The 19135-nt window shown below is 43.7% G+C and overlaps 1 protein-coding gene across 4 annotated transcripts in view; it reads right to left on the minus strand.

Moving 5' to 3' along the window:
• Positions 1-12229: 12229 nt before the first annotated feature.
• Positions 12230-19135, minus strand: part of OMA1 (OMA1 zinc metallopeptidase) — a 32776-nt gene continuing 25870 nt past the window's right edge. For all 4 annotated transcript variants that reach the window (XM_032803116.2, XM_075067640.1, XM_032803118.2 and 1 more), the window contains one exon: positions 12230-15164. In XM_032803116.2, coding sequence (XP_032659007.1) covers positions 14994-15164 — 171 coding nt within the window. In that variant the 3' untranslated portion in view covers positions 12230-14993. The remainder of the gene's footprint in view (positions 15165-19135) is intronic.

The raw sequence follows: 19135 nt of genomic DNA on the forward strand, positions 1-19135 counted from the left end.
AGAGGGACCAACATGATCATCTAGTCGGACTTCCTGCAAAAAAAGCAGGCCACAGAACCCTATCCATCCACTCTCTATAAACCCTAACCTATGTCAAGTTATTGAAGTCTTTCAAATTGTGGTTGAAGACCTCAAGCAGAGACTCACCAGCAAGTGACCCATGCCTCATGCTGCAGGGACGGCGAAACTCCAGAGCGTCATCAGTCTGCCCTGGAGAAATTCCTTCCCGAACCAAATATGGCGATCAGCTAACCCTGAGCATGTGGGCAGGCTCCCAGCAGCAGTCAGGAAGAATTCTCTGCAGTAACTCGATCCATCCATCCAACATCCATCGCAGACCATTGAGCAGACTTCCTGCTGATAATCCAAGGACAATTGCCAAAATTAAACTTCCTATATATCATCCCTTCATAAACTTATCAGCTAGTCTTAAAGCCAGATATGTCTTTTGGCCCCACTACTCTCCTCAGAAGGCTGTTCCAGAACTTCACTCCTCTATGGTTAAGAAACTTGTCTAATTCAAGCTGAACTTCTAGTAGTTTGTACCCATTCGTCCTGTGTCTACATTAGTACTAAGCTTAATAATTCCTCTCCTCCCTAACGTTAATCCCCTGATTATTTTATATAGGCAAGCATATCCCCTGGAGTCTTCTTTTGGTTAGGCGTAAAACACCAAGCTCTTTGGATCTCCTTCATAAGTCAGGTTTTCCATTCCTCGGATCATCCTAGTAGCCCTCTCTGAACTGTTCCAGTTTGAATTCTCCTTCTTAACATGGGAGACCAGAACTGCACACAGAATTCCAGGTGAGGTCTCACCAGCGCCTTATACAACGATACTAACACTCCTTATCTTTGCTGGAAATACCTACACCTGATGCACAAACCGCATTGCTTTTTTAATGGCCATACACATTGGCGGCTCATATCATCCTGCATCAACCAAAACCCAAGGTCTTCTCTCCTCTGTTGTTTCCAACTGATGGTCCAATGTATCCAAAAATTCTTATTATTAATCCCTAAGTGCATGACTTGTACTTTCACTATAAATTTCATCCGTATAACTATACTCAGTTTACAAGGTCATCAGATTTCCTGTACGGTATCCCGGTCCTTCTCTGTGTTACAATACCCCCAGCTTTGTGTCATCCGCAAACTTTATAGCACATTCCCATCTCTTTGTGCCAAGGTCAGTATAAAGGTTAAATAAAATTGGTCAAAACCGATCCTTGAGGAACTCCACTAGTAACCTCTTCCAGCCTGAAGTTCACCCTTCAGTATGACCGTTGGAGTCGCTCCCTTTAACCATTCCCAATCCACCTTTCAATTTCATATTCATCCCCATCTTTTCCAGTTTAAAACTAACAATTCCCATGCGGAACCGTGTCAAATGCCTTACTAAAATCGAGGTAATTAGATCTAACCGCATTTCCTTTGTCTAAATAATCCGATCACCTGCTCGTGAAGAAGCACGCAGCGCTCTGGGTTGGCAGTGATTACCTGCTATAGAACCGTGTTGTAATTTGTCCCAATTACCATTGACCTCAGTGTCCTTAACTACTTTCTCCTTCAAAATTTTAAGAACTCTTTCACAGCAGATTTGACAAAACACAAAGAAGGTACCAATGTGAGATTTCTAAGGATAGATACAGCACTCGACCCAAGGTTTAAGAATCTGAAGTGCCTTCCAAAATCTGAGAGGGATGAGGTGTGAAGCATCTTTTCAGATGTCTTAAAAGAGCAACACTCTGATGCAGAAACTGCAGAACCTGAACCACCAAAAAGAAAATCAACCTTCTGCTGGTGGCATCTGACTCAGATGATGAAAATGAACATCCATTTGTCTGCACTGCTTTGGCTTGTTGTCGAGCTGAATCTGTCATCAGCACGGATGCATATATTCTGGAATGGTGGTTGAAGCATGAAGGGACATATGAATCTTTAGCGCATCTGGTATGTAAATATCTCACGATGCCGGCTACAACAGTGCCATGTGAATGCCTGTTCTCACTTTCAGGTGACACTGTAAACAAGAAGCCAGCAGCATTGTCTCCTGCAAATTGTAACCAGACTTGTTTGTCTAAGTGAGAGGGGAGGGATAGCTCAGTGGTTTGAGCGTTGGCCTGCTAAACCCAGGATTGTGAGTTTAATCCTTGAGGGGCCAATTTAGGGAACTGTGGCAAAAATCTGTCTGGGAATTGGTCCTGCTTCAAGCAGGGGCTTGGACTAGATGACCTCCTGAGGTCCCTTCCAACCCTGATATTCTATGATTGGCTGAAATGGGACTGAGTAGACCTGTAGATTCTAAAGTTTTACATTGTTTTATTTTTAAATGCAGATTTTTTGTACATAATTCTACATTTGTAAGTTCATCTTTCATGATAAAGAGATTGCATTACAGTACCTGTATTAGATGAATTGAAAAATACAATTTCTTTTGTTTTTACAGCACAAATATTTGTAATAAAAATAAATATAAAGTGAGCACTGTACACTTTGTATTTCATGTTGTCATTGAAATCAATATATTTGAAAACGTCCCAAAATATTAAACAATAGAATACTATTTATTTGAACAGCAAGATTAATAGAGATTAATTTTTTTAATCGCTTGACAGTCCTAGTTAAAAGGCATGGTCACCACAATAAAATTAGGATTGTTAAATTCAGAAGAGAAAAGATGTTTCCTACTATAACATTTAGACCATGGAGATACAAAGCAGAGATATCACAGTGTCAGGATGTAAAGACCTTCCATGCAAGCTTATAACAAATAGGCATTTGTAATTCTTTATCAATACTTACTATTTCATTAAACTATTTCCCCCATTCCCTGTAACAACGGCACAATAATCAGCAGAAATTTGTCAGTTCCAGCCACATCTCTACAATATGGGGAGCTTTTGTTTTTTAAATATATACTAAGTCAAAATGCTAAATTATTTCAATACAGCAAACTCTCTTTTCCCTTCCTCCAACTACTGTACACAAATAGACACATCGGCTTGTGCTGTGACCCACACTGACCTAGCAGAAAATACAGGACTTGTGCAGTGGGCACAGCCAGAGTGGAAAAGATTCTGATGCAGCTCAGAATTCTAAATGAAGCTTTAAATACATACTAGCATTTATACTACAATATTTATTTTCTAAATGAAATTACTGAGTTCCATCCCAACAGAGATTAGGGTCAGATAACCTTCTCAAAGACCACTAACGTGCTTTTATTGACAATGATTCAACTATTCAAACATACTAGGTTTTGAAATGAAACCTTGTAGCATTCTAGCCATTAAACATTACTTAAGAGATACGGTAAATGTTTAATTCTCAGTACAGGGGAGGAAAAAATGCTCTTGATAAACACTAGATATACTTTTGTTCTTTGTCAGCCCTGTTGCTCCTCAGTAGCCAAACCACACATGTGGGTACACATGGAAAGAGTCCTCCATTCAACATGCATTATAATTTGCTGTAATAATCCTTTGTTTAAAAACAGAACAAGTGTGCAGTAAACAGCTTATCATGTTGTACGATAGAATCCTTCCCTACAGCAGCAAGTCTGATATGCCGCAGTGAAGAGCATGTCTTTCTGAAACACAGGACACTGTCACATTATACTAATTTCTAGACATTTAAAGTCTTTATTTAAAAAGCAAAACCAAACTAACAAAAACCAATGCACTGGACACTTACAGAGCTTTAGCCCCAGGAATCTCAAGAGGCTTTGCAAGCAGCATAGTGCCACCACTGCAGAAAGAGAAGTGCTGCCATTTTGCAGATGGGGAAACAGAGGCCGAGAGAGTTACCTAAAAATTTTGAAGTGGCCTTGGATTTTGGGTGCCCAATTTGATATTCCCTAAGGCCTGATTTTCTAGAAGTGTTGAGCATATGCAACTCCCACAGGAGTGCTAAGTGCTAAGGACCTTTGACAAGTCAGACGTTTCCCTCAAGAACTGAGGCAGACAAAATCAGAAGCCACTTTTAAAAAATATTAGGTCTTAAGTTACTCGCTCTAGGTCACAGAAGTCTGTGGCAGTGCCAGGAACAGAATCCATCTGTCTCACTCTCTGCTTAACCACTAGACCATCCTTCCTTTTGGTGAATGTGATACTCATTAAAGATGGCATCTCAACAGTAATGGAAAGAGCAGCTTTCCTTTAGGCACAGCATGGGCAGCAGCACCAATTCACTTTCACTCTTTTCTGGAGAAGCCAGAAAGGAAGGTGATGAGGAGAGAGAGTGAGTTATCCCAGTCATGGTCTGCCTGCCAAGAATCTCAACAGGGTGTCAGCTGCAATTGGGGTTCACGTGATGTGGCCTTTCTTGCATTGGAAACTAGACTGAGCTGAACAACTCATCTCAGATATTTTTAGGGGAAAACTATTACACTAAATAAACTGATTTTAAAAGGGCAGATTTAGAAATAGTACAAGAAAAAGCAAGGTTATTTTTGACAACTCTTTTGTGCCTCTGATTTGCTGTTGCTAAGATTCCATGTAACACCTTCTTGTGAAGCATGCGGCAGTGTCTATGCTGCATATTAAAAATGTATTAATGTAGCTAATTTTACACTATAATTTAGATTTTAAAAAATACAAAAATTGAAAGTCATGATTCCCACTGGAGCTGTAATTTGGCTACACTGTATGTATGTGAAGAAAAACCAGTTGCTTAACTCTCATAACTGTTGTTCTTCAAGATGTGTTGCTCATGTGAATTCCAATAGATGTATGTGCGCACCGCGTGCATGATCACCGGAAAGCTTTTCCCCTAGCGGTACTTGTCAGGTCGGCTGTGGAGACCCTTAGAGTGGCGCCTTTATGGCAGTGTATGCATGTCCCTGCCGACCTGCTGCCTGCTGAGTTCCTGCTTGCCGGAATCCTCTGACAGAGGGGAGGCAGGCGGGATTTGGACTGGAATGAGCTACACATCTCAAAGAACAGTTACTAGAGGTGAGTAACCATTTTTTCTTCTTCGAGTGATTGCTCATGTGCATTCCAATAGGTGACTTCCCAGCCATTACCCAGAGAGAATGAAGGACTTCCGTACCAAAAAAACAACATCTCCCCTTGTCTGCTGGGTGATAGCATAGTGTGAAGTGAAGGTGTGGACTGAAGACCAGGTTGCCGCCTTGCAGATATCCTGGAAAGGGACCTGTGCCAGGAATGCTTCAGATGCTGCCTGTGCTCTGGTAGAGTGTGGTGTAAGCAGAGGGGCTGGAACTTTAGCCAGGTCATAGCAAGTCCTGATACAGGACGTGATCCATGACGAGATGCGCTGTGATGAGATCAGGAGCCCCCTCATTCTTTCTGTGATAGCAATAAAGAGCTGTGGTGATTTACAAAACGGCTTCGTGCATTCACTGTAAAATGCCAAGGCACATCTAACATACAAGGAATGGAACATGCGCTCCCTGTTAGTGGCATAGGGTTTAGGAAAGAAAACAGGTAAAAATATATTTTGGCTCACATGAAACTGGGATACAACCTTAGGCTGGAATGCAGGGCGAGGGCGTAGCTGCACCTTGTTCTTATAAAATACCTTTTAAGAAGGTTCAGAGGTCAGCGCTCTGAGTTCAGATACCCTTCTAGTGGGGGTTATAGATACCAGAAAGGTCACCTTCCAGGAGAAGTAGGACAGAGGGCAGGTAGCCATGGGCTCAAAGGGGGGCCCATGAGTGAGGACAGGACCAGGCTGAGGTCCCACTGGGGAACGGGCCTACATACCGGGGAATAAAGTCTGTCCAGGCCCTTAAGAAACCTGCTCACTATGGATTACCGAACACTGACCCCCTCGCCATTCCCAGGTGAAAGGCCGAAATGGTTGTGAGGTGTACCCTCAGGGATGATATCGCTAACCCTTGGTGCTTGAGATATAAAAGATAGTCCAAGACAAGGGGAATTGGGGCTGATTGTGGCTCAGTTCCCTTTTGTTGAGACCAAATGGAGAAACGCTTCCACTTAACCATATACGTGGCTCGAGTGGAGGGTTTCCTACTTCTTATCAGGACCTGCCTCACTGAGTGCGAGCACTGAAGCTCAAGAGGGTTCAGCCATGGAGCTTCCACACCATGAGGTGGAGGGACTCCAGGCTGGGGTGTTGCAGATGGCCGTGGTCTTGTGTGATTAGGGCCGGACAGACAGGGAGCGCTACTGGTCTGTCCACTGAGAGGTTCAGTAACATGGTGAACCAGTGCTGGCGAGGCCACGCTGGTGCTATGAGGATCAAAGAAGCCCTGTTCTGATGAGTTCTGAGGAGCATTCTGTGTACGAGGGGGAACGGCAGGAATGCGTACAGCAGGTAATCCGTCCATGACAAGCGACAGATGTCCACGGTGGAGCCTGGGCTGTGGTTCAGGAAGAAGCAGAACCTCTGGTACTTCCTGTTGTTCCGCATCACAACCAGATCCATGTGGGGAGAGCCCCACCTCTGGAAAATCAAGTGAGCGATGTCCGGTCTGAGGGACCACTCATGTCCATGGAATGAGTGAACAAGGCAGTCAGCCAACTTGTTCTGCACCCCCGGAAAGTGCAACGCCTGTAGTTGTATAGAACGGGCAATGCAAAAGTCCCATAGCATGAGGGCTTCCTGACACAGGGGACAGGAGCAAGCACCACTCTGGTTGTTTATCTAGAACATCACTGCAGTATTATCTCTGAGCACTGATCCAGGCCCGCCTTCAGGGCATGTGTGTAACACTTGGCATGCCTGGTGAACCACCCTCAGTTCCCTTACGTTGATTGTCAGCGATAGCTCTGCATGGGACCAGAGGCCCTGGGTTCTGATATTGCCCAGATGTGCTCCACAACTGAGTGCCAAGGCGTCCGTGACCAGGGACAGCGTAGGCTGGGGTTTGGCAAAGGGTGCTCCCACAAAAACCAGCTGTGGTTGCAGCTACCAGTGGAAAGAGCTGCGAATCTGAGGCAGGAGAGTCACTACTGAGTCCAGTGGGTCCCCGCCTGGTCTGTGCACTTGCGCTAACCATGCCTGGAGGAGCCGAAGGTGCAGCCTGACGTGCTGTACCACATATGTACAGGCTGCCATGTGCCCCAATAGTTTCATACAATTTGACTGTGGTTGTGGGAATGTTCAAGAGTGCTTTGTCTCAATAATGTTCAAGAGTGCTTTGAAACACAGTTCCGGAAGGAACGCCCTCGTGTGTGTGGAGTCCAAGAGAGTGCCGATAAGCTCTATTCTTTGTAGGGGGGTCAATGTGGACTTGGGTTCGTTTGATATAAGTCCCAGCCTGTGAAACATAGCCTGGGCCAGGGACACATGTTCTGCCACCCGTGCTTCAGACTCGAACTTAATGAGCCAGTCATCCAAATACGTGAATACCCATACCTTGGGCCTGCAGAAGAAGGCTGCCACGATTGCCATACACTTGGTGAACACTCAGGAGGCCACTGAGAGGCCAAATGAGAGCAGCCTGAACTGGTAGTGCTGGACACTAACCACAAATCTGAGAAAGCGTCTGTGGGCTGGGATAATAGCAATGTGAAAGTACACGTTCAGTCGAGGGTGGCGTACCAGTCTCCTATATGCAGGGAGGGAATGATAGCGGGCAGAGAGACCATGCAAAACTTCACCTTCTTTATGAACATGTTGAGGTCTTGTAAGTCCAGCAGGAGCAGCGCCAGGGTTTTTGGCACCTTTTGGCACTCTAGCCATTTCGCTGCCCCAAGCCGGTCCCGGGGCTCCGGTGGACCTCCCACAGGCGTTCCTGCAGAGGGTCAGCCGGTCCCGCGGCTCCGGTGGACCTGCCGCAGGCACGCCTGTGGATGCTCCACCGGAGCCGCGGGACCAGCGGACCCTCCGCAGACACGCCTGTGGGAGGTCCGCCGGAGCAGCTTGCCAACCTCCCAAATCCTGGCGCCCTAGGCGACTGCCTAGGTCGCCTAAATGGAAGCGCCAGCCCTGAAGTCCAGGACAGGCTGAAGCCTGCCCTTGGCCTTGGGGATGAGGAAAGAGCAGGAATAGAACCCCTGAATTCCTGAGGAACCTCCTCTATTGTCCCTAGAGCTAGGAGTGATTGCATCTTGCAAAAGGAGTTGCTCATGAAAGGGATCTCTGAAGAGGGACAGGGAAGGGGGGTGGCAGGGCGGGAGGGAGGGCACAGAATTGGATAGAATATCCAGCTCCGACCATGCTGAGGACCTAGTGATCCGAGACCAAGCACAGTAGAAGCAGGAGAGTCGATTCACAAAAGGGGAGGAGGGGAAGGATCCAGGATGGCGACTGGTGCACTATCCTCGGGCACATCTTCAAAAGTTAGGCTTGGGGCTAGGGGGCTGTTTGGCTGAACCCTGGCCTTGGCCCAAGGAGCATTGCAGTGGGCACCTCTTGTTATTCCTGCCCCTTCTCCTTGATGGATCTCGTCTAGGAAGCCCAAGGTAGCAGCAGGACAAGGGCTGAGGTCTAAAGGGCTTTCTCTGAGGCGCTTGGGTGTCTAGCCCCCGAGATTTCATAGTCGCCCGAGAGTTCTATAGGCTATGCAAGCCTGTGTCCATGTTTTGAGTGAACAGGCCCTTGCAGTCAAAGGGGAGGTCCTGCATGGTGTTCTAGACCTCCGATGGGATACCTGAAACGTGGAGCCATGCACTGCACCTCATTGCAATGGTGGTGGCCATGGTTCGAGAGGCAGAGTCCACCACGTCCAGTGCTGCCTGGAGGGCGGTCCTAGACACCACTCTACCCGCCTCAAGGAGTGCAAACTCCTTGTGAGAGTCGGCCAGGATTAACTCCTGGAATTTAGCCAACGAGCTCCAGGAATTAGAGGCGTATCGGCCAAGCATTGCCTGCTGATTTGCTACTCGAAGCTGGAGCCCACTAGTCGAATAGTGTTTACAGCCAAAGAGATCCAGCTTTTTGGTGTCCCAGTGATGGGAGGGGCACTGGGGACTGACACTACCGATATTGGCTTGAATCACTGACCCTGAGCCTGGTGGTAGGCCCAAGGGGTCCAAAAGGGCCATTGTATTGGGCCCTGCCACTGGGGTGGCCAAGTAATGGCTGGTGCCACTGGCCTACGGTGCTGGGATCGGTGCCAGGACTGGTAGTGGAGGTGGCTGCACTGGGAGACAGAAGATTTGGCATCTGACTCTGACAAGTACTCTGTACCCAACCATGGAGGAGCAGAGCCTAATGGTGCCGGGGAGATGGAGATTGGTGTCACAACATCATGGGCTTCCCCCGATGATGACTCAATGGCGGTGCCATGACGAACGTCGTCGCTGTCCACGGTGCCGTCGTCAGTGCTACTGATGGTGCCTAAGTTTGCAAAGCCAGGCCTCACACCTGCAGGGTCGGTTACTGTGCAATGTGTCATGGCAACGAGGTCTCAAGCCACCTCTTATCTGTCCGGAGTGGAGGGGAGGTCAAGCTCTTCCTCCAAATCATCCCAGGTAGGGAAGCCTGTTCTTGCCGGACTCAACGGCTCTGCCACTGGGGCTGCAGTCAACGGCACTAGTTCTTGAGGACACACCCCACTAGAATCCCTCCTCGGCTTCTTGATAGGGGAACATCCCGTTTGTTTTCTTTTTCTTATGCAGCAACAGAGACTGCGAACGGTGCCGTCTGGTGGCACTGGGCTTGTGGGCCAGGGAGCAGTGCTGCTGCTCCCTGGTGGAGTCCTTCCTCGGTGCCGGGAGATCCGGCACCGAGGCCACTGAGCTGGGCACCGAGGATGCCGGTGTTGGCTCTGGCTGTGGCTGAAGGGCCGACTCCATCAGGAGGAGCTTCAGACGATAGACCCGCCCTCTTGTAGTCCTGGGTCTGAAGATCCTGCAAATAGGGCACTTATCTGTCGAGGCACTTGAGACAAGCTGCATGTGGATCACTTGTGGGCATAGGTTTTGCCACCTCTTGCATGCCTTAAACCCCTGCAACTGAGGCATCCCCCAGCACCGGGAGAGTAAAATGGGGGTGGGAGACGAGCCCCCTGAAGTAAGCTAAACTGATCTACAACTATTAACTAACTAACTAATGACTATTTACACAAAAACAAGGGAACTACTAGGTAGGCACTTGCAGATGCAAGAGACTAGGGGTACGTCTTCACTACTGGCCGTATCGGCGGGTAGCAATCGATCCCTGAATGAGCTCCTGTCGACTCCGGAACTCCACCAACACGAACGGCGGTAGCGGAGTCGACAGGGGGAGCCGTGGACGTCGATCGCGCGCCGTGAGGATGGTAGGTAACTCGATCTAAGATACTTCGACTTCAGCTACGCTATTCATGTAGCTGAAGTTGCGTATATTAGATCGATTTCCCGCCCTAGTGTAGACCAGCCCTGAGCCATTCCAACGACCGTCATGGGTGGTAAGAAGGAACTGAGCAGGTGGCGGGTCGGCAGGAATATATACACCGCCATACAGGCGCCACTCTAGGGGTCTCCACAGCCGACCCAACAGGTACCGCTAGGGGAAAAGCTTTCCCGTGATTATGCATGCAGTACGTGCACACACACCTATTGGAATTCACATGAGCAATCACTCTAAGAACAGTGTGCTACAGTAACGCAACATCCTGCATTACTTGTATGAAGTTCATTTTATGTCTTCATATATGTAATATATAGTCAAGCTAGGCTTGCTATGGGAATCATGATATTGAATTTCCTGATGTTTTTGTTTGGAGTCTCAGCCACAGCACTAACAGACTTCAGGATCTATTTCTGTAGTGGGGTTAGGTAGAGGGGAAAAAACAAAGAGGCCTTCAGAGACTGGTCAGGATACACTGAAGGTAATGAACCATTAAGGATTATTCAAGGTTTGTGCAGATAGCTGAGCATATTAACCAAACATGCAACATGTAAACCTCTGCAGGTGCACCTAGCAGTGGATGATGTGCTGTGCATGTTAATATATAGTTTTCAAATAGCAATCACCTCAATTTGTTTAAAAGAAAATGTGATTTTAGAAACAATAGTGCTGGGGATTGAATCAGACCTCCTGGGCTCTATTCCCAGCTTTCCCCCTGACCTACTGTGTAGCCTTTATCTCACTATGCCCCAGTTTCTCCAACTAGAAAACAGGTAAATAGTTCACCTACACAGGTGTTCTGAGAGGCTTATTAATATTTGTGACCTACTTTGAGTGATCTAGAAATGCCAGTTACTAGCCCTTGCTAAATCCATGCCACATCTGAAGTTTAAGAAAAATTAAATGTGGATTAGAAAGCAAAAAAAGTGATTTTTTTAACATTAGAAAATCATCTGAACAGAATTTTATCAACTCTTCCTCTTTCCATCCACCAAGAAAATCCTACGAACTGAGAGTATGCATAAGAAATTTTAGCACATTGAGCATTTAAGACAGTTAAGTGTCTGAAGAATGGGGATTATGCTAGATGTGCCTTTTCAACCTTAAGTATTACAATAGAAGTGCAACACTACAGAAGCGCTTCAGGAGGACAGATAATAAAATAATCTTAGTTTGCACATTTGTTTCTTTTTTTAATGACTTCAGAGTTTCAAAACAAAATTCATTTTTAACAAGTACTTTGCTTTGGTTTCTCAGCATTTATAAATATTTCACATCGAGATAGGTATTATTTTAAAACAAGATGTGAAATGTGACAAAATAAAAAGTTACAAGACGACAATTTTATTGTAAGACTGACTTGTGTGCATGTCTCCTGCTTGTCAAATTTCTCAACACTCCTAGTAAGGTAAATGCATAATAAATTTAGTATTGTGTGTACTGTGGACTTAATCTTTCCATAAGAAGCTGTGAAGCACAGCATGCAGCACTGACAATAGAAGGTAGAAACATTTTTACCAATCTGTCTCAATTTTACATGCTATTTTCCCCCCATGAGAACATTCATCTTTCAGTACTGAGTTCCTTTCACTTTAATTCCAACTTCTTTCTTCCACTGGAGTCCACTAAACCATCCAACCGCAGCATAAGAGTTTTACAGCTAGTTAGAAGTTGGTACTTGCAATATTTTTCCTAGTGGAAGTATATTTTAAAATTAACTACACAAGGATTTAGAATTAGTTTCTTTAACAAATAAAAGAAAAGAGCCAGTGTAGATTTTGCTCAAGGCTCCCAGACCTTTGGAAAAATAACATCTTTTAATTTCATCTGTTTCTGTATGGGCAAGAAAGTATTTTTAAATACTTAAACAAAAATTCTATAGCGGCTTAGGCAAATGCAGTGTATAGGTTTTAGAAATCACTTAGACACTTGAGGCTAACAAGAGGCCGACTCAAGAGATGCAGGCTTTGGGTATCCTAATTCTTTATGCAAAAATGAAAGAAGAAATCTTTTAAAAGCACTCGACAAAGTATTAGAATAAGATCAATGTGCAAAATACAGATCTAGATTTTGCACATCTCAAATTCAGAGGCTGGTTCAGGGTCATCTTTGTATGATAAGCAAGGCATTTATACATTGGAATTTAAAGAACTCTTACTTACTGAATACCAGTATTTGTATCCCAAACATTCACCAACATAACACTTAAGCCACCTAAAATGGACCAATAAAGCATAAATACAATATTTCTGTAGTTTATTTACTACAAATTTATATTTAAAAATGCATGAACTCTATAAAAAAAGTTCTCTAGGTTCTCCCTCATCTCCTCTGACATAAAATCATGTTGTATGTCAATCAGAAGGACTGGATAACAAAATAAGCTTTGACACTGCGGTGGGAGGGAAGAAGTATGGGGGTCTTGACTATACAGTTTAAGTTATAAAATTCACAGGGAAATCTAAATGGTGTGTTTTTCTGTTTACCTTCAGGTGACAATGTCCAAATGCCTTAACACATTGCTGAACGTCTGTTACATAAATTCCTGTCACTAAGAATAAAAATAATGGATGGATGGATGGATGGATGGATAACGGTCAGGCTGGACCTTCTGCCTGTTGCCAGTGGTGTCTTGCATACAAATTTAAAAATAGCTTGCAAGTAATATGCAGTCAATCTAAAAATATATAACCTGGCCTGGAAAACATCAGCACAGTCAACCTTTCAGGTGCAGCCCCTTCACCCGCAAACAGAGATGGTAGATGGCTCAAAGGACCCAAGTTCTTTGGGTTAAGTCAGCAAACAAACTATTGTTCAAACTCTTTCAGACTCTGTGCCTACAAACCAACGCTGAATATGGTCTTTTCAAAAAAGTTTGCATTCAAACGAAATTAAAAGGAAAAGAAATTCTGCTTTGTGTAATACATTCTAAAATTTCACAGTTCTCCACTTTGCATTTGAATGATCCTGTTCATTATAATCTGTACCATGATTGTCAAACAATCTAATAAAATCCTGCAGTTTTCCCTCTTACCACATAGGAAAGCATCAGTAATTTTCTTTTAAACTTTAATAAAAAATGGATCCCAAAACAATACATAGTTAGATCATGCATTTCAATCAGTAAAATCTTCCTTTTCTGTTCACTGTATCATTCTTTTAGTCCAGTAAGACTAGCACACTTTATTTTCATGAATTGGAAAGTAAGAGTCTATCAACCAGCTGAAAATAAACATGATGTGCTGGCTGTGCTTCATGGAAGGCCTAGCTAAATGGAGGAAAGGTCAGTCCATCATGAGAGGACAAAGAATAAAATAAATCTGTAGCAGGAAGCTTCTTAGGGGTGTGAGTGGGGGATGATTCTTAGCTTCATATTACAAGGCTCTATCTGGTTCTGGACCTTTTCCCAACCTCATCAAATGAGGCTGCACAGCCTGATAGTTTAACTCCCAGGCTGGCAAGGAAATAAAGGAAGATTGGCTCCTCAAACGTACATGAGTTAAAGGAACAGAGAAATCTTCTGCCTTCCACCTATATAAACTCTGATGAGGGGCTCCTCAATCACATTTGGCATTAGGGAGCCCAAGCAGGTGTGCCAATGAGGGGTAGAGGTCACATCCCTCTATTCAATCTGAGCTCACTGTACAATGGAGCAGAGGCATGGTCTCACATATCTTCCCCAGCTTTCTTTTGGAGGCATCTCCTTCATGTTCGGTTGTTTACCTGATCAACTCCAACCAAGGTTTTGCATCGGGAACTATACTCATCATCCATTCCTCCCCTGGCAACTCCAAGTAATCATCTCCGCTGTAAGAGGGACAGACTTGAGAGACAGACTTGTAAACTAGCATTAGATGGCCGTTTCCTAACGAGAAATAAACATTCTAAGTAGGATGCATTGTCTGTACAACTTAGAAGTTTCATAGGTGGTCAAACCCTAATGTGTTTATAGAGCACCAATCACTAATATTCAAGCGCTGATCTGTCCAGACCAGCTGCCTCTGAAGTGAATCTGCCTGTTGAAGAAGCATCTTGATCTATTAAAGAGACACCATTTAAAGAGATCACTTGCAAAATATCCCAGGGCTACAAATGACAATTCTTACAGATTTTTAAAAGGAAAAAGATTCCCTTGTAAGTTTTCTGACTTCACTTTTAAATATAATTCTGCACAACCTTTCTGGATTACTTTGAAGTGAAATGCTGAAATCACCCATATTCTAAAGTGCCTTTAAAAGATATTTAATAAGAAAAATCCCAGCAGAAAACCATCCAAATAGGTGGATGTATGTACAGCCCCCTGGCCATTTTATTGCTTCTTTTCTATTCGTGTGAATAGACTGTACAGAGATTTTTGCCCCCCAACTGAAGTGATTTATGTTTAGCATCTTTCCTTGAGTAAAAGTCTCAACTCCAATACACCGCTCTCTGTATGTGGGGAGAGTTCCTCATTGCACTGGGTGGGAGATCACCACAAGTTTGGGAATACAGAATACTGGTGGCTTGACCTACATTGTGATACAGAGAAACAAGTTTCTCTCAATGGATTTTTGGCACCATGGAGGTACAAACATGATTTGTCCATTTTATCATCCCCAAAGGATCAAAAGTCTTGCAGAGAAAAAAATCTGTTCAGTGGCCTGTTCGTAAAGTTTTTCAGGTGAATATTTTTCCCTTCAGCTCGTTGGTTCGTTTTTAACTGCAAAAGTTATTGGAATCTTTTCCTCCTTTTAAACAGAAGGAAAGTCCATCTTTGGCTTTGCAAGATCATGCTCAGTAGCATTCTGGCCTTCTTTATTCTTAGATGCTTCCAGAAGATGCTGCGTGTTAAGTTTGAAAATGAGGCGAGGGTCTGGTCCAGGAAGAGAGGGGCAATTGCAGTTCTCTCTTATTTTAAGTGCCTATGAAAACAAGCAGAAGAAATCAAACCAAATTACTAAAACAACATTGTAGGTAAGAACAATTTAGGAGCATGCAGTTTGGTGCGTGACAGTCAGTCCCTTAGCTTTCCAGTATGGATTGCATTTGTTAGTTATATGTTGGTGACTTCAAAATTAAGTCTATATACATATTATCTGACAATTTATCGAGGAAAACCAAGACCTCCTGGGGTCAAAAGGGCCATTAATATGGTAAAAGATACTGTTTTTAAGGAGAATGTTTTCTCAGCTGCTCCATGAAGAGTGGATTACTTTAAGAGGTATGGTACCATGGTGTTAACTGTATACAGCAGTGGTAGGCAACCTATGGCACACGTGCTGAAGGCGGCACATGAGCTGATTTTCAGTGCCACTCACACTGCCCAGGTCCTGGCCACCAGTCAGGGGACAGGGACCGGGGTGGGGAGGGGGATGACACTCTGCGTTTTTAATTTAATTTTAAATAACGCTTCTTAAACATTTTAAAAACCTTATTTACTTTACATACAACAAGAGTTTAGTTACATATTATAGACTTACAGAAAGAGACCTAAAAACATTAAAATGTATTACTGGCATACAAAACCTTCAATTAGAGTGAATAAAGAAAGACTCGCCACACCACTTCTGAAAGGTTGCCAACCACGGTATACAGCATTGGAAATCCACAAAACTCTCATAATCTAATGAAACAATGTAAAGTCATAATATACTCTAATATTTAGTACTTATTATCATGGCCACTTTCCTATCTGCTGTTAAATGCTTTTTAGCCTTATTGAAAGTAGAACACACACTTTACGGGCAAATGCCCATCCAGCTGACATTTTTAATCTTTGCATCAGAAAAGTTCATTCCCTGTATGCTTTATTCCATTCGTCTCGATTCCCTTCCTAACCTCATGTTTCAGAAGAGTTCTTGTCAGAGTTTCCTTGAGTTACTTACAGCTAAATCCTGCCCTATCCATTGGGAGTGGTGTTATGGGGAAACTACAGAAAACAGTGGCTTAGACCCAGAGTGAGAGAAGAGAGCGACCACACAGTGGAGTTCACACTGCAGATCCTTTAAAAAGAAGGGAATAATTCACCCTTGGCTTAGGTATGCTACAGACTAGAATAGCCACACTCACTTTTGCAATGTGAAGCGTATGTATGTGGACACAGTGGCTTGCCCTCCTCCCTCATCTACCTAGTTCAGTAGGTATGCTGCCCTGCTGCTAACATAGCGAGCAAGGGCTGACTTATATTCCTTACATACCTACAGGGAGGGAAGGATTTGCCTCAATCTGAAGTTCATTCAGATCCTTCCAATAGGGGTACTATGTACAGATCACTTCTGCAGTTTTTAAAAGGAAAGATAAGTCCAGCCTAATAGCTCCTTTTACAAAGAGGTTCTGAAACCACGTTTTTCTAATGAAAATCTTTTCAGTGTAATAAACTAATATCTCTGGAACTGGCTTAGAAACAAATGGAACTGAATAGCTCCAACTGGCCTTTAGAAAAAGACAAGTTCTAGAGACACAACAAATGTTTCTCATCTGTGCTATGTGATAGTTTCTGGTTAAAATGCATTGTTTGAATCATCACAAACACAACTTCGGGCTTAGGACTGCATATATTCCTCTCAGTTATAACTTCTTTTTATTAAATAAAAATGTAAGTTCAACATGTGTGGTTCTGCAAGCTAATCATCCAACTATTCCCCAAATTTTATCATACATATCAACCCAACTCTGCTTCAGTGACCAATCAATTTCAAAACTGTTATTTATAACGACAGACTAAGAGTTTTCTCTTGCAGAACATAAGCTGCTGCAAGACTGCATTAATGTCAAGCAGCATTATTCAAGGCAAGTAGAAATATAAAGATTTAAGTTGTATCCTTAAAAGGGCAACATAATCCTCTTTTAAATTAATTTAGCAGTTTTAAATCTCTGGTTTTCTTGATTATGTAATGCTTATCTTCCTTCCTTGGGTTCACTTATCTAAAATATTGGAGCTCACAACATTAAGAGTTACATGCAATAGCTCTGGAGTAATATTCTTACCCTGCAGAGGCCTCTGCTTTCTTATTACACAAAGCAGCTGGAGGTGCCTGATTAAAACACACCAATTCATAATCCATAAAAAACTGAAGTCTACTGTTGTGACAGTTGAAAGGCTATGTTTTGCATGGGTCTTCCTGTTAAAGACAGAGCTGCATCCACATTTTAGTGAGTGAGTGACTTTTGCAATGATTTTGCATGTGAGTATGTGTCCTTGGTACAGAGGATTCAGTTCTATTTAGTGGATGTTCTTTCCTAAGCTCAGGTGGCTCCTGCTATTTTTTTTTAAGTGATAATAATGCACTCAATGCAGCAGAACCATTAAGATGCCATTTCCCAACTTGTTCAAGAAGCCTACAATGTACTCTTTCTGGAAGATAAAGCATCCCAATGCCTACCTTCAATATCACTATCATAACTTCAGTTCCAATAATTTGGGGTTGCTCAAGAAATTCCACTTCCACCATCCAATCCAGCTAATTTAGTTGTAAGGATAGTGCATAGACATTCCCAATTAAATGCATACAACTTACCAAGTTAATATTTTAGATAAGTAAACCCAAGGAAGATAGGCATTATAGTCAAGAAAACCAGAGATTTAAAACTGCTAATTTAATTTAAAAGAGGATTACGTTGCCCTTTTCAAGATACAACTTAAATTTTTATATTTCTATTTTCCTTGAATAACCAGCCCTGATATACTAACGAATCCAGTCAGAACCAAGGCAACATCACCAAGTTAAATGTTTAGTGGAGTACTTGGATTAGGTTGGGGTTTGTAGGCACATTACTACTGTTTTTTTCAGGCTCCCATTAAGACAAAAGCACTGCGCTGCCTGCAGAAGAGAAACTGTTAGTGATGAAGATCACCCTGTGTGTGTGTATTGACACAGAGTGGTCACCAAGTAGTATTATTTCTATCAAAAAATTTCAGATTTTGGCTTGTAAATAGCAAAGGGGAGCAGATTTCCTACTACAAGATAGCCGTAGCCACCTACAAACAGCAATGGGGTGAAGGCCTGCCTGTGCCGTTGCTTAGTACCTCACTCACACTTCTCACTCACATACACTAAAACTTATTGTGGCACAGATGGCTGTATGCAGGTCCTGGGAAAGAGGATGGATTTTATCCCTCAGCAATATATATACACACACACACTTCACTACTGTCACATTCCCGGGCTTACTGAACCTGACACCCCTATGCCTGGCCTCTCTGAATACACCTCCCTTCAGGTCTCTGGCCATCACCTCGCTTGGGATGGAATCACACCATTCTCCCACTTTAGGATCTTCCCTTGGATTGCAGTCCCCGCCGCATCAACCGTGACTGCCTCAGAAGTTCTGACTAACGTACTGAAAATGATAGTGGTACACAGTGATCTGACAGTCCTTTTAATGCAAATTACTATTTATTAGAACAAATGCATTTCAGAGAAAACGCAGTTCTTAAAACAATCAGACTGTACACACATCTTGCTGACTAGGTATGTAACCATCTTCCACCTGGGAATCCTGGTAGGCATAATTCTCTTACAGACCACCAAGACCTCTGGGGTTAGTTCCTTCCCTCAGCTCAAACCATTCTCTCCCTCAGCCTCAGGGAGAGAGTTCTTTAAGAGCTCTTTAGTCCTTTTGATCACCCCCTCAAGACCAGATCTCATTTTAACTGATTACGGCCCTTTGATCTGTTAGGTTATGTTTATATAACCTCTGTAAGCGAGCCTCCCAGCCTGGGTCAACAGTTTCAAGCTAGCCAGGCTGCCCCTAGTGCTCAAATAGCTGTGCAGAGAGCACCTGGAAGTTGCGGCTTGGGCTGAAGCTTGGCCTCTGAAGGGGGACGTGTTGAGAGCCCAAGCTGCAACATCTATGCTGCCAAATGTTATTTTTAGAGCACTAGCATGAGCCC

The sequence above is a fragment of the Chelonoidis abingdonii genome, chromosome 7 (assembly GCF_003597395.2).
Source record: "Chelonoidis abingdonii isolate Lonesome George chromosome 7, CheloAbing_2.0, whole genome shotgun sequence".
In the NCBI taxonomy this organism is placed as follows: domain Eukaryota; kingdom Metazoa; phylum Chordata; order Testudines; family Testudinidae; genus Chelonoidis; species Chelonoidis abingdonii.